The following is a 16,442-nucleotide window of genomic DNA, read 5'->3' on the forward strand; positions in this document are numbered from 1 at the left end:
ATAAAATATTGTTCGCGATCAAGACAAAGGCAATCTTTGTCACGTCTCCATCTTGCTGAATTTGCCCTCTCTTGAATGTTTTTGAAACTTGTTGTATCCTCACCTAGCTCCCTGCCCCCCAATATCGCTCATGAATTCCTCCAAGGATGGCCTTATAGGGATTAACAATAACGACTAGTAGGGTATCAAACTTCAGTCTTGTCACCAAGAAGAACTCACACTTTGAGAACCGAGTTTTCTTATTACCTATGGCAAACCATAACTTACCCTCGATGGCGTCGGGTTGATTAATTCACAATGACCTACCAACCAATAATGTAATGACCTATCAACCAGTCATGCAATGCTTAACCCAATAACGCGCAGCTTAAGTGACGCCATGACTAAATCCAATCATACATAAGGTATCACCCACTCACACAAGCCTTCAGTCACGCAATACCTAAACTTTAAAACCAATTCCTATCAACCAGTTACACATGCCCTGTCACCGTTTAAGCCAAAAAACACCAATAATACTAAATTCAAATTTGTGTTCAACAATTTCAAACAACAAAAATATCTATATGAACAAGCAATATGCCAACGTTTATGCTCAAAAACTATAAATGAATAACATGAAGAATAAGAATAGCCCTAAACCTTTCTCTAGATAGTTAAAAATAAAAATATATGCCTACCTTTTTTCGCTGAATGTGAACTTTCTCTCACTGCTCAATATGTGAACTACCTTTATGCGAAAAACCATTCCAAAATACTTTTATCACTGCTCAAAATGCTCGACAGTTGAACCGGCGAGGAATGCTCTCGAGAGAATACTTTGTAGGAAGATGTATGGCTTGTAAATGAGAACTGAGGAGTTACAAAGCTCGTAACCATATTGTACTCGTTAATATACGCCAGGTTGAGGTGAGAAGCCAAATATATGAGTTGGTTTTCTTAAAGATAATTTGGTCTTAATTTTTTTTCTCTTGATTAAAAATAAATAAAATTATGAAGAGACCTATTTTTAAAAATTCCTTAAGTATAGGGCCTATTTTTTTAAAAAACTTAATAAAAAGTTATATTCCAATCTTTATAGGAAATGTTCGCTGTCAAAAATTAAAAAAGAAAGCTCGGACTAAACCCAAAATACAAATAAAGGACCAACTTGTATCTAATAGTAAAAGTTGATGTCCTATATATGACTTTAAATCTCTAATTAGGCAGAGTGTAGTTTCTATTTCTATAATTTTATTTCACCTTTTTTTTAGCCAAAAAAATATGTCAATTGTCCCACTGAGAAGTGAGAAATAACTTTATTTTCTGTAAATAGTTACAAGACTTTTACTTTTAAAAGTAAAAAATAAAATTTTTTGTATATCTTAAATAAAACAATATTTTTGAGCAATTTTATTAAAGAATTTAGCTTTCTTGGGAAAAAATAGCTTTCCATGAATAGTAAAATGAATTATTTTATTTATAAATACGACAATTATGTTACTTTATAAGTTCTAGTTAGTACATTTACTTTACATGGAAAAATAGTATTGATCCTGAAAAGGACTCATAAACGAAAGCTAATCTTACACGGAGATGTCCAACTTCGGCACTTGAGATTTTTTTTCTTTCCGCTTTTACTAATAAAATGTTAGCAACTGGTCATTTGGATAATGCATGGCTTAAGGATAAGGACTAGTTACCACACAAGAAGAGCCACCTATTATTAACAACAAGGAAGAGCACTGAGATGCAAACAACATGCCAAACAGTCTGATAAAACATCAATTAACAACTTAATTTTGGTCCCTTTGATTTTGTATAATTGTATTATAACGAAAATTTCCGCGTCCAGTTGTAACTCCATGCAAGCCATATTCGAATGGGTCATATCCCCAAGACCATGTCAAGATTGAAAATTTCTTAGGCGACACACGGTCAACGGAGACCTTGACTAGCAACTCTTATCCTTCTACCACTGCTCTATAAAGTGGAGTGAGCTACCAAGCTCTCTGTCATCTTCCTTTCTTCACATTTTCCCTAGCTTTTGTGTATTAACATTGCGAAAGCTCTACCTTGGTTGCTTAACAAATCAAAACATAGCTTGCATTTTTTTGCAAGGAACAGAAAAATGGTCACAGTATTTAGAAACTCTTTGTCACGCCAAGCGAATAGAGTTGCTGCTGTGGTGATGCTGCTGCTTTTGAGCAGCGCATGCCAAGCAAAACTTTCTTCTACTTTTTATGAAAAGACATGCCCAAATGCACTTAGTACCATTCGAAAAGTCATCGGAAAGGCTATTGCACGAGAGCGTAGAATGGCTGCATCTCTTGTTCGCCTTCATTTCCATGATTGCTTTGTTCAGGTACTTGTTTGCATGTGTATACGTAACATAAAGCAAATTAATGTTTTTTATAACCTCCGTATTACCAGCATAGGCATGGATTATTGTAACTAGTTAACGAAGTCTCTTGCATGCCCTTGTTCATCAGGGATGTGATGCCTCAATCTTACTTGATAATTCCCCTTCAGTCACAAGCGAAAAGTTTGTACCTCAGAACAACAACTCTGTAAGAGGTTTTGAAGTCATTGATCAGGCAAAATCTGCGGTGGAGAAAGTATGTCCTGGAGTTGTGTCTTGTGCTGACATCCTTGCAGTTGCAGCCAGGGATGCCTCTGAATACGTAAGTAATTGCTGAATATAAAACCTTCTGAAATCTAGATACTTCACTTGTCAATCATATTGAATATTCTGATGACTGATTAAATTCTCTCATCAAACAATTCAGGTAGATGGCCCATCTTGGACAGTGAAGCTTGGACGAAGAGATTCTACCACTGCAAGCCCAAGTCTGGCTAGCAGAGACCTTCCCAGTTTTACAGATAGCCTTGAAAGCCTTATCTCTCTCTTTAGAACCAAGGGTCTTACTGCAAGGGACATGGTTGCTTTGTCAGGTTTGTGCACAAATTATTCATAACAAAATCCTTACAATACACTTCATTATCCTTGTAAACAATCACTGATAAATTAGCTTTAAACCATGTGCAGGGTCTCATACTATAGGACGAGCTCGATGCTTAACATTTCGTGAAAGGATATACAGCAGCGGAAGTAACATCGACGCTAGATTTGCTAGCAAACGCAGGTGCCGTTGTCCCGCCACTCCTGGCGATGGTGATAGTAATTTGGCATCACTCGATCTGGTTACGCCCAATTCCTTTGACAACAACTACTTCAAGAACCTGTTGCAAAAGAAAGGTCTTCTACAGTCGGATCAAGTCCTCTTTAGTGGTGGATCCACAGATGACATAGTCTCTGAGTATAGCAGGAACCCCTGTACTTTCAAGTCTGACTTTGCAACTGCCATGATCAAAATGGGAAATATCCAACCTCTAACTGGTTCAGCTGGGATAATAAGGAAGATTTGCCGTCGTGTCAATAATTAGTTAATATACTTCTCCAGATGTGGGAAGCTTAAAATTTCGACATCCTTAAAAGTTGTCCTGTCTCTTCCTCAATTATTAGATGTTAGTTTTCCTCCTTTTTTTTTTATTTGTACCTTTTCCAACTCGTAGTGTCATAATAAATATTGGAGTTTAGCTTTTTTTTTAATCAAATTTATTTAAGTTACTCTTTTGAAATTATGAATAAAGTAGTTTTTAATATATATTTTTTAAATTTTCGGTTGATCAAATATTTAAAATAAATAAGATAAAAATTAAAAATAATGACTTAAATAATAAAATATTCAGTGACAATTTTTTCAAATGGCTTGATTTGACGTTAAAATTGAGTCTTCACTGAATTCGGAAATCCGTAGAAAAATGAGGCTAAGAATAAGTCTAATCCGTAGCCAATGGCTTTTCTAACAGACTTCAAATCGTGATATCTATTGATGACTACAACCATATCTAGAAGGTTAATGCTTGATGGAACTCTCAACATTTTTTTATTTATTTCTGCAAAGCTCCCTGGAGTAAAGGGGAATTGCTTATGTCAACAAAAGATGTTCGAGACCAATTTCCTTGGAAATCTTCATCAGAATGGAGGAGGTCAATTCTGATTGATTTAATTTATATTACCATCCCGACTTGAATATGCAGCTAACCATAACATTGATTCTCCAACACTCTCCTGAGATAATATCTTTCATAACCTTTATTGGACCACATTTTACCATCTGGAGCCAAGTGTTTGGCTTTGCATTGGTGGGCTGTGACTTTGCATGGGTACTGAGTCATAGTTGAGTCAAGTTATTTACGGATTTGAGTTGTGGTTGAGTTGACTGAGTCAAGTTGTTTGCTTATTGTTATCAGGTTAATAACTAAATTCAAAAATTTACCCGGCCAACAGAATTTTTTAGCTCTTAAACACTGCTAGAAAAACTGTCATAATAATACGAATAAACAGTTTTGATGATGGCTAATGAATATTCTTGCTTCTTAGAGTGAATTCTGATATCATTCCCGTTATCAGTTATAACAATCATCATACTCATCAGAATCAAAAACGTACTTGGTTAGATATATGTATAGACAGTGTTAATAAAAAAATGAGATATATGCATACACAATATCAAAAGATTCCTCCAGAAAAGACTTTGGAGACGACAACGCAGATACTAGAAGAGCCTTCAAACAAGCATTCATGGTAGCCAATGGCGAGTAATGGGTTCCCTGGAAAGCAGACTGACAATCATCAGCAGCTGCAGCAGCAAGACCAGCCAACTTAGACAATTAAAAGAAACTCTCGTAGTTCAAGTCATTGTGTGCCTCTTCAAGTGCCGAAACCGCCTTGTGGTAATCATGTTGGCAAATCTTGAGGCGTTTGCTGCTGGCGGCGGAGGTGTTGTTGTCGTTGAGCAGCTCAGCATTGTGGTCTTGGGTGGCGGTGGCATTCAGGTAAGCCAGACCAAAAGAAACATAAGCCAGCTGGTAGGCATCAGCAGGTGGAGTTCGAGGATCAGAGTAGAGAGCCTTAACGCAGAATGTGTAGTTGAACGTTTGGTTGGAAACCTTGTACCCAAGCTTTGTTGGGCTGTTGCTGGTGGCTGCAAAGGATGTGGAGAGGCTGCAACACAAGAAAAAAGAAAAACCCAAGATGAAGTCCGACCATTTCTTATGGATTAAATTTGCAGCCCGGAAACTTTTGAGAAATATTTAAATATAGGCTATCAGCTTTTCTTCTGCTCATCCTTGCTTTAATCTAGATGTAATTAGAGTAATTAAAGGCTTGTTAAGTAGGCATTAGGAGATTGGTATAAGTCATATATATAAGGAAGAGAACAAAATTTCTGATTTTATGACTAATTTAAGATTTGAGTTAAATTCTGATATTTTCAAAATAAGTGTATTCTCTATTCTTGAATGATGAATGATATGATGGAAGTTTGTGTTTCACTTTTGATTAATTAATAAATTTTTTTTCTTAAAAAGATAATGTCCGCAGCTCAAGCTAAGGTCATTTTTAAAAGAATCTTAAAGACTAAAAGAATATCTTTAAAAAAAATCTAATTTTAGAAAACAGAAAGAGTTGAGAGAAGGGCTACAGGCCATAGCCCATAGCAGCATAATTAGCATAATAATATCTAATTCAACTGCTTTAATTCAAAATTATTCACCTACGCTTGGACTTCCCCAACGAGTCTAGCCAGCTGCCTATCGGTTAATTATGCCCTTAATTATCTTTATTTATTTAATTATCAGCCATGAACCCATTAATAAAATTAAAAACTCCAATATAATCCTCTTTGGATAATACTAAATTAATAGAGAGTTGGTGATTAAGATGCAATTCATGAAAAGAGTAAAAGGCAGTGCATGCGAATAGAATTATCCATAACCAATATTTGTTTGTAACTAGGATAAGATACAATGTGGCGTGCCACATGCTTGCTCTGGTACGTGAATTTCTTTCATAAACGATGTCGTTAATTGGACAGGGACGAAATCATCTTTGAATGAAAGGAAAAAGATGTTTACTGCTAAAGAGACAATTACATCTTTTGCTATAGGCTGCCATACTTGCCTATTGTTTTGGCTTTTTCTGTTGCTTTTGTTATTTAACAGAAATCTTTCAGCCTTCGTTAAGTTTTTTTTTTTTGAATTTTTAAGTTTTAATTTTTTTAATTGAATGGGGAAAAATTCGAATTTTATTTTTTAAATAAAAAAAGTACATATTCATCAATAAATCAAATATTTCAATGCAATTTTAACATTTTTACTTTTAAAGTTTGTTCAATTTTGTATTTATTGATCCTATTTTAATGCTTCACTTCAAGTCTCAATTTGGATTTCTCATCAAAAAGTAATTTTCGGTGAAGCGAACGAGTGGTGCCGACGATTTTACTCTTGAGGTGGGGGATTCTCCAACTGTTGGGATTTTTCTGTTCAATTTTCATGTGTGATTTGGGACTTAATGTGCCTGCAAGAGATCTTTCAATTCATTAAAAGGTACTAATTATAGTCGTTAATTCAGTTTTAAGCTAATCATAATCTTTTGGTTTACTTTGGAATTTGATGCTTAGATTGCTTTCCTTGTTTTGATCGTAGAATCTTCATGGTTGTCGAGATGCACAAGTGATTCTTCAAAAGAGAAGTTAAGAAGCTATGCATTATCTACAGGTACAGTGTCATTGTCTATAATTTTATTAGTATGTGCACTAATTATTAACTCTTAAAAATCTTAAAATCTACTTATTAAGTTCTAATTGAACATTTGTGTTTTCCTCATATTCTTCTCATTTTTCACAAGTTACAAGCAGTTCTTCGTACGAGAAACCAAAGGTGGAGCGGAGGGTGGCCAGTGCAGGCTCAGCCTCCCAATAATTTTAAAAATTTTCACTTACCTCTTATTTTTTGGACACTTTATAATTCCACACCTATAAAAATTTTAAAATTTTTCTAACAAAATTTTTTTAAAATTTTATAATTTTGTTCTTACAATAATTTTTTATTAAGTGAGATGTCCCACTACAATTAGTTAACAACTAATTTTAATAAGACTAAAATAAAACTAATTACAATATAATTATTCTCAAACCTTATTTTTTCGAAACCTCAAGACCACCACCTCTTGTTTTCTTTTTTTTTTTTATCAAATACTATGGAAACAGAAAAAATCTATTTTTTTTTTTACCTTTTTTACTTGCTAGCATTCTTTGTACAATAAACCTCTAGTCAGAAACTCAATTTTCATACTAGCATTTTTTGTGCAATAAACCTCTACTCAGTAACTTAATTTTCATATCATGATAATTGATAAGTTTGATTTATTTACTTATTTTATTTTTAATATTTTAAATTTTAAATTTTTTTTCATTTAATAATTTTTATTTGGTGATTTTGATTTAGAATTTATTGTCTTAGTCATTTTTTATTAAAAGCAACAGAACAAGGATTTGATTTAGCACCTAAGGTTAGTTATTACTTATTTATTTAGAGATTGCTTAATTGTTTTCCTACAAATTATTTGTTTTTTTTTTGTTGAAATTATTGTGAACAATTAAATGTTTTATTCTGGAATTGCTTCCTCATTGAATTGTTAATAAATATTGTATTTAATTTTTGTGATTCATTTTAGAGAATTGCTTCCTATTGAATTGTTTATTGATAGTCTTTAATACTTTTTAGGAGATTGCTTCCAATTGAGATTTTTATTATTCTATTTGTTAATTTTTATTTGTTGCTAAGTTTATTTTGAAATTGAGATTATTGTCATTATTAAATTATTTATGATTATACTAGTTAACTCTTTTAAATAAATTATTAAGTTTGATTCCTTAGAATAATTTTCAAGATTTATTTGTATAAATTTCATATGAACTTTTTCATTTAAGTTTTATATTTTTGTCAAACATTGAACTTCTAGTATGACTGTTTTAGAGAAATTGTTTTTGGCTCTTTACTCTCCAAATACGAAATTTTAACTCCGTCACTGCAAAAAACTAATTGATTCCTCAAGAATATACAACAAAGAAGGAAATGTTATCGGCACCTGAAGTGCTAGAACATGAAAAAAAAAATTGTTAATTAAAAGCTATAGAAAAAAAAAATGTTGGATAGAGACTTTGTTTTTTATTGTCATGATGAAGTAAAAAAAATAAAAAAGAAAAAAAGGAGAAAAAAATGAGGAATTTAGGGAGGCTAGGATATTTGTTTGATTGTTTAACTATAATGAGCAGTGACTAGATCAGGTTCACTTGTAAAGTTATGGATTATTTTGAAAATTTTGAAAGGAACTCTGATTTGGATTTTTTTTGTTGTGTGACAATGTGTGGTCTTGTGTTTGTGCAGTTAAGCATTATTAGAGATGTGATTGTTTCTGGATTTGAAGACTATGAAGTTTTGCCCATTTTATTCTTTCTTTCATTTTCATGGGTGATTATGCTCTTTCCTAGACAATTGGTAATTTTTAGTGGGAGTTTGGTGGGAAAAGGGAGGAGTGGGACAAGGATGGAATGGGAATATTAACTAGTCACTTAATTTTTACAATATAATAACGTAGCTGCTTCAAATTTTGAAATTAATAGCAACGTTGATTCACACCTACGAAATTTCTGTAGAAAAACGAAAAACAGAAGTCAATGATACTACGAGTTCATCAGAGCATATAAATGAGCACATTTGTCTTGCAATTGGTAACCAAATTGTCAGCATTTATGTAAGTGAAATTGCCACTGACTGTATCATGGATTATCTTGGCTGGCAATGTGGACAGGAAGATGACGATTGGAGTAGCTCCTCCTCTGTTTTCATCTCTGTTGGTGAAACTCCAGCTGCCGCTCATGATGGCAATGCCCAGGTTTCTCCCGTGCCTTCTCTGTCGGTCAAGATTCAGAGGAGGAGGAAATAAAGGCTAACACTTTAAGAAAAACTGTCAGAAAATTCACCTTCCTTGAGGATATCTGTGGCATCTATAAGAATGCTCTTAAAGGTAGGAGGCGGGGTAGAAAATGAAAAAAGTCGGTGAAGAACCAGGCACATAGAGTTATTATTCATGAATTTGGAAGCCCATTCGCAAATGCTTCTTTGTCGGATGGTGATTTTAGAAGTAGAAATGCACTAATCAGGACAGAGGCAGAGAGAACTTGGGCCATTGGTAAGGAGATTGGCTTCAGGGCTCAGTGCTCTGTCCAGGAAATTATAAATACACTGGAAAAAATGGAAGAATTTCCTCCCCCAAAGGGATAAATAACAATCTTTTCTTCTCAAGGGTTCTCTTCTTGCACATTTACTCCTTCAATTGACCATACTTACTCAACCTTCTTTTTGATCTTTGTATATTCTCTTGGTGGTCTTGCACTGACTCTATTCAGCGTTATCTTTCTTTCGTGGTCAAGCGACTATTATTGTGTTACTCTAATCATTCAAACCTCAATTACAAGAAGAGCAACTCTTTGGAAGTGTAACTTTCTCGTTCCTTGTGTATTAGTTACGGGATCTAGTATGCGTATACTCACCTTGAATACGCGTGGACTCTGTTGCTTTCAGAAACTAAGCACTATTCGTAGGGTAATCCACACTAATAAGGTGGAATTTTTATTGATTCAAGAGACCATATTATCTTATTTTTCTGGCAGGCTCATTGAGCGTTTATGGGGCAGTGATGATTTATGCTGGTCTCACAACCCAGGTGTGGGCAGGTTAAGAGGTTTACTCTTAGTGTGGCATAAAAAATTCTTTTCTTGGTCTTCAGTGATTATCAGGAGTAATTCTATCATTCATGTTGGCTTCTGGTTTTCTCTTAACTTTTAGTGTGTTATTGCCAATGTCTACGCTCCATGCATTGAAAATGATAAGTGTAAGCAATAGGAAAATTTGAGCTCTTTCAAAACTGTGCTTCAATTTCCATGCTGTGTAGCTGATGACTTTAATACTGTGAGATACATTGAGGAAAGACAGGGTTGCATTTCTCTAGAGTTAGGGATTGAAGAATTTAACGACTTTATCAATTATTGTGAACTAACAAACTTGTTGCTTGTGGGTAAGAAATTAACTTGGTTCAGTCCTGGCTCCAAATGAAGTCGTCTCGATCGTTTTCTTCTTCATCAGAATGGCCTCTTTGCTTTCTAGACTTGTGTCAAAAAGCCCCCACAATATCCCTTTCAAACCACTCCCTTATTCTTTTTTTTTTTTTTCATTGAAACGGTTGATTGAGGCCCAAGGTTGCTCAAATTTCTTGCTTGCTGGCTCTCGGCTCCCGATTTCATGGATTTGGTCACTCAAAAATGGTCTTCTGCGGTTGTCAATGGCTCTTCGGGCTTTTGTTTAAAAGTTAGGTTAAACAGGCTTAAAACTCACCTTAAACATTGGAACAAAGTATCCTTTGGCAACGTGGATGACATTATAAATACTTTGGAGAATAAGATTGAGGAGTTTCATAATATCTGCAACTTGAGGGACCTCATGGATGACGAGTGTAATGCTCAAAGAATTACCATCCAGCAACTATAGTCTGACTCACGACAATGAGAATCTATTTAGCGTCAAAAATCCCTTAGCTAGTGGCTTAGGGAAGGGGACAGGTACACTCGCTTTTTCCAATGTAAGGCTAAAGCCCCTTCTCGATAAAACTTTATAACGGGAACCTTAATTAACAACGTTTAGGTCTCTCAACCTGATGAGATACATTGTGCCACTTTTGAATTTTTTAAAGACCTTTTTAACTGCAGTCATTGGCCTTGCCCAGCATTTCATTGCTTGCCGTTCAAAAAGTTTAGCACTTATGATGCTAGTAATCTTAAGGCATCGACAACCATGGAGGCACTCAAGTCCACCATATGGAGTTGCGTCCGGGCAAATGTCCCTAGACCCAATGGGTATAATCTCAACTTCTTCAAACATAGTTAGGCTTTCATCAAAATGATCTATATGCCTTCATTCTGACTTCATGTCCACCGGTAAGCTGGACAAAAGACTTAACTCTTCATTTATTGCATTGATCCCTAAAGTGCAATGTCTGCCTCTTTATGAGAGTTCTGCCCCATCAGTCTTGTCAACCAACTTTACGAGATCCTTGCTAACAGCCTTGAGGCGGACATATCTACCATGATTAGTGACTATCAAAGTGCCAAAGTGCTTTTCTTAAGGGTTGTCAAATCACGGACGGTATTATGTTGGTTAATGAAATTATCCACAGTATGAGGTGCAATCTTCACAATAAGGGACTTATCATTCTCAAATTGGACTTTAAAAAAGCTTTTGATTGTGTTGATTGGGGTTACCTACTTCATGTTATGTAAGCCATGGATTTTCGGCACAAATGGTGTAATTAGATTTAGGAGTGTATTTCTACGATATAAGTCTCAATTTTGGTTAATGGTTTCACTACTCCCAAGTTCCCAATGAAATTTGGGCTTCGCCAAGGTGATCCATTATCACTGTTTCTTTTTATTATCGCAGTGGAAATTTTTGCGTCTCACTCTTGTTAATACGAATCCCTTAAACACTTTAGAGGTATTTCTTTTTCTTGATTTAGTTTATTTATTTACCATCTCCAATTTGCAGACGACACAATTATTTTCATGTGCTTGAATGTCTAGGGTGTCTGTAATCTACGAGGTATCTTGCATTGCTTTGAGATGGCTTCATGCCTCCATTTCAACTGTTAAGAGTTATGCATCTTTTCAATGTACATTTCAGACTCCCTAGACAATAAGATTTCTTCTACAATGTATATGAGATTGGCTCTCTTCTATTTCAATATGTCAAAATTCCTCTTAGTGCTGATCCCAAACATGCTTCAACTTGGGATCTTGTCATGAACAACTTCAAAAAGAGACTTGTTCTTTGGCAGAGAGTATTTATCCCTTAGAGGTCAGATTTCTTTTAGAAATTCAATTCTCTATTCCCTACTTCTTTTCTATTTATCTGTCTTCCAGGCTCCAAAAGGTGTGTTGAGCAAACTTGGATAGCTAGGGTGCTCTTTCCTATAAGGGGTTCATAGACAAACACAAAATCTTTATGAAGGAAATTAATAGTTGAAAAGAATGGTTGCGAGAAAAACACTAAAATCCTTCATCTTTTCACACTTGAAGAATGCCTTCAGTTTGGAGGAGTATTATTAATCTCCCATTAAATGAGGAAGCTAATAACTTTATTCGCTTCCATGCTTATCACTAGATTTTGGGGAATAGCGCATGTATTTACTTTTGGTTGGATAAATGGCTTGAAGACACTCCTTTTTCCTCCAAGTACTTGTGATTGTTCGCCTTTGTGTTGGTTAAAGATATGAGAGTTCTCAATGCTTGGATTAATAGGGTATGGTCTAGCTCTTTTAGACATGACTTATATTATTGGGAAAAATTTGATTATGAGGTATCTTAAATTCATTTTCTTCTATTGCCCTCATTCTAAATAGGGAAGACAGATTGGCGTGGAAACATGACCTTAAAGGATCTTTCTTAGTGAAAACTTTCTACTCCTTATTGGATTCCTTAACTGATAATCACACAATATGATTTCACTCCATTTGGAAGATGTCTGTCCCGCCTAAATTTCAATGCTTTTTATGGTTGGCTATCCTTAATTTTATCCCCTCGAAGGTGATCCTCTCCACCTGTGGAATTCATTTTAGTCCTAACCAGTTACAATGTCTCTAACTCAGCATATCTTTGTGTTGCATTGAAGTAAAAAATCAGAACCAAATTCTCATAGTATTTCCTATTCAATTGCAAATAATGTATCCACCCTCAATTTTCAAAGTTCGCAAGGTATGGAAAATCAATTGACTTTAAGTAATCAAATTTAATTATACGTTCGGGCATTACCTTGTGTTTGGTGAAATTGGCGTTGAATTTCTCAGCGTGAGATGGATGAGTAAAATTTTACAAGAACAAACTCACTACTAAGGCTGAGGATGTTTTTGCACAAGCAAAGCTGCTTGAACCACTGTTATGAGTCACCTTTATGCGTTTAGGTCTAACTCATTTTCAAAAATTATCAAAATTGGAGGCTTGGGGTGTTTTGTTCTAAAATGATTCTGTAGAAATATCAAAGAGGATGACAGAAATGATTTAATTGATAAAATTTCTCTTAAAACGCAAAGGAATCCAATAATTGGGGGGATTGAGACCTACGGTTTTACCCTAAACCCTAAACTAAATTTTTGATGAAATTCGAAAGCAACACTTGGTTAATTTATGAGTTCATGGATGAAAGTTGAGAGGAAAACCCTTTAAACAGTTTAGAATCGGATAAATTTACAATGACTTTAGATGTTTTAAAGGAGAAAGGGTTTTAGATGCATCAGTTATGAGAGCGAGGAAGTGTCATGTATGCTTGTTAGCGAATAATCTATTAATAGATTTTAAATATATCACTACATGTCATCTCATCTTCCCCTAGTATAAACATCTATCCATAGATTTTGTACCAGATTGTATGCATCGATAGATTAGATTGATGTATCAACAAAGGCTATCATGAAAGGGACAAGAATAAATATTTATGAATTTTTTAAATATTTTAAGATTTTTATAAATATTTAAAAAGTTTTATGTTTTTCTTTCAATGTTATTATTTATTATTTAAATTGCTTAATATTGAAAAGTCAAATTTCATATTAAAAATTATAACTTTATTCAACTTAAACGTTTTTTATACAGATGGTTAATTTTGTCAATTTATATTACACTTTCAATAAAATACTTATAAATCAAATACTACAATGTAATCCTCTTAATAATTATATTTCCTATAATCATCACTTTTTCTTATTATACCAAACACTGCAAAGTTATATTCTCAGAAGTCACATTCCTCACAATCACATTCATTACAATATACCAAACACAACCAATAGGTAGTCAATCAATTTCTAATACAATGGAAATCTTTTTATTCAAACCAATGTTGTTTTGTCTCTTGGTATCCGTAATACCCTAAACTTTATCCCATAATTCAACGAAAATCTCTTAAATCTATCTCTAGTTGTAAGTTCAACCACTAAACTTGAACCCTTTTGCACTGTCTTAAGCAATGACCACATCTTCTTGCATACCCAATGTCGATGACTATGGTGACGAAATTATGGGTGATGATGAATACTCTAGTCTAGGCTCAAAGAAGAAATGGAAACTATCTCTTGAACTAGTTGCCACATCAATTGGTTTTTCTATTGAACTAGGTAATGCTTTGTTCTCGTCCTCATGGTTTAGGAACAACGAACATGATGCTAGGTATAGGGTCATAGAGAATGCCATCATATTGTGCGAGAAAGTGGTAGATTGGGAAAGCTTTAATGAATACGGAGACCTTGAGCATGACTTAATAGGTTTTTTGACATAGGTAAACTTAAAGGTCTAAGTACCTTTCCATATATGGATTATAGCTCGACTCTTGTTAGGGAAGTTTACTTCAACATATGCCTGAGTGATTATGAATTTGAAAATCTTAGTGATTTTAATCCATATGCTTGAAATGTGTTTTTAAAAGGAATAGAGTTTACAATGACTGTCTTTGATATTTGGAAGCTTCTAAAAACGAGGTACAGAAAGGGACAATACAAACTTCCCCATTTTATGAGCCTTCCGGCATGTGGGCCAACATGATAGGAAGTAAAGAACCATACACGACAAATTCATGTTTTGCTTGTCATTTGCATTCTGTAATAGCTAGGTTGGTACATAATTTTCTAACATTCACATTACAGGGAAGGATCAGTTGTTTAAGACATGTTGGTGCTGAGGATCTGTGGATGATGGAATCAATTGGAACCCAGTTTGGCTTAAATATTGCACAATGTATGATCATCAGAATGTGAGGAGTTGCCCTACGGGATGAGACGACCTTACCATACGAAAACATCATATTGGCTTTAATTAAGAAGAAAGGGATCTAGAGTAATAGATATCTAGCTAATTGGACCAGTCGCAGGCCTCGTAATCTCTCTATTGGATGGCTCTTGAAAAGGGGATATGAGATGAGTGTTGATGAGTCATTCAACTCTGTCGAAGGCAGCCTAACTCATCCTACCCATGATACTCCATCCAGTGGTCCATCTAGAGTTATTTCAGATCCTGTTTTGAATGATGTGATGTATAATGTGCTTGTGAGGATTGATTAGAAACTCAGTAACCAAACTAATAGAATACAGACATTAGAATTGAGGATACACAATATTGAGAATCTTCTAATGCAAAGAACAGATACAGCTGATCGAGTAGCAAAAGTGTGGTCAAAAGAAACAGCCTTGAGATGAATTTCTTTGACATGAACTTAAAGAAAAAGAAAGTCAGTTATCATTGATCCTGGCTAAATCAAGTATAGCAAATAAAGATTCATATTTTGAGAGTTGTGAGTTAGCTGGATTAAGGATACTATAATTTGTTTGCTAAATAATTTTTGGTATAAATATATTTTTTTAATTCGCTCAACTTGTGTTTTAACCTTCATATGTTTACTTATACTTCTGGTTGAGGGTTTAGGGTAGTCAATGGGATATTTTGTTATAATGGTGCTTGGGGTTGGGTTATGGTTTGATATTGTCTATCATAATTGGCTTACCCTATTTAAAAGAACATGACACACAGTAAGTGAGTCATGTAATCCCATATCAAAAAGTCATGCAATTTCATATCAACTAGTCACACGACTATATAATAACTAGTAACGTCACTTCATATTTACTACTAACCTGATTGAATATCAACTAGTCACGTGCTTCTATAATAACTAGTCACACGACTCTATATGTACTACTCACACAATTTTATAATAACTAGTAACACGATTCCATAATAACTAGTAACACCAGTCCATATTTACTACTTACGCTACTTAATATCAACTAGTCATGCGATTCCATAATAGTTAGTCATGCGACTCCATATTTACTACTCACGTAATTTTATAATAACTAGTTATGAGATTCTATAATAACTAGTAACGCCACTCCATATTTACTACTCACGTGACTTAATATTAACTAGTCACGCGATTCTAATCTTAACAGCTCAAGTGATTTCAAATTTATTAGTCACACGATTCCAAATCTATTAGTCACGCGGTTTCAACTAGGCACCTGATTTCAAATTTAGTAGTCGCGTGATTCCATATCAAATACTCACGCGAATCAATATCAACTGGTGATATGATTTCATATCCATCATTCACGCAATTGAATATCAATTGGTTACAACCCAATGTCATGCAATGCAATTTAACATGTCATATAGGCTATAAAGTCATGGGGTTGGCATATGCAAACTCATGAACTCTAGCATGTAAATTACATAAAATAATAACATAATTTAAGATATGAATAAGAAAAAAAACAATGTTGTTATTGGAACCGTAAGCTTATCACATCAATGAATATCAAACTGTTCTTATTGCCTTTCTCTTTGTTAAATGATGCAAAAAAGAAAAATTTGTAAATGATACACCAAAGAATAATTAGAAGATGATACAGAACAATGTTATTTACATATTGAAAAAGAATAAACAAATTAAAAAATTTA

The 16,442-nt window shown here is 34.2% G+C and overlaps 1 protein-coding gene and 1 pseudogene across 1 annotated transcript; one reads left to right on the forward strand and one right to left on the reverse strand.

Annotated features, from left to right (window-relative positions):
• Positions 1-2,018: 2,018 nt before the first annotated feature.
• LOC110423202 (lignin-forming anionic peroxidase-like) lies at positions 2,019-3,569 on the forward strand. Its single transcript, XM_021437360.1, has 4 exons — positions 2,019-2,344; positions 2,472-2,663; positions 2,769-2,934; positions 3,029-3,569. The coding sequence occupies exons 1-4, from the start codon at positions 2,111-2,113 to the stop codon at positions 3,424-3,426; spliced, it is 990 nt and encodes a 329-aa protein (XP_021293035.1). The 5' UTR covers positions 2,019-2,110; the 3' UTR covers positions 3,427-3,569.
• A 986-nt stretch (positions 3,570-4,555) lies between these two features.
• Positions 4,556-5,542, reverse strand: LOC149526741 (cell wall / vacuolar inhibitor of fructosidase 2-like; annotated as a pseudogene).
• Between the last annotated feature and the right edge of the window lie 10,900 nt (positions 5,543-16,442).

This window comes from Theobroma umbraticum, unplaced genomic scaffold, assembly GCF_002168275.2.
Source record: "Theobroma umbraticum cultivar Fairchild unplaced genomic scaffold, ASM216827v3 scaffold_20.0, whole genome shotgun sequence".
Classification (NCBI taxonomy): domain Eukaryota; kingdom Viridiplantae; phylum Streptophyta; class Magnoliopsida; order Malvales; family Malvaceae; genus Theobroma; species Theobroma umbraticum.

Excerpts from the sequence above, each read along its gene's own strand:
- LOC110423202 (XM_021437360.1), top strand. The coding sequence starts at position 2,111 with ATGGTCACAGTATTTAGAAACTCTTTGTCACGCCAAGCGAATAGAGTT. Across the intron at positions 2,345-2,471 it reads TCCATGATTGCTTTGTTCAG|GGATGTGATGCCTCAATCTT; the intron begins GTACTTGTTTGC and ends CTTGTTCATCAG. Across the intron at positions 2,664-2,768 it reads CCAGGGATGCCTCTGAATAC|GTAGATGGCCCATCTTGGAC; the intron begins GTAAGTAATTGC and ends CAAACAATTCAG.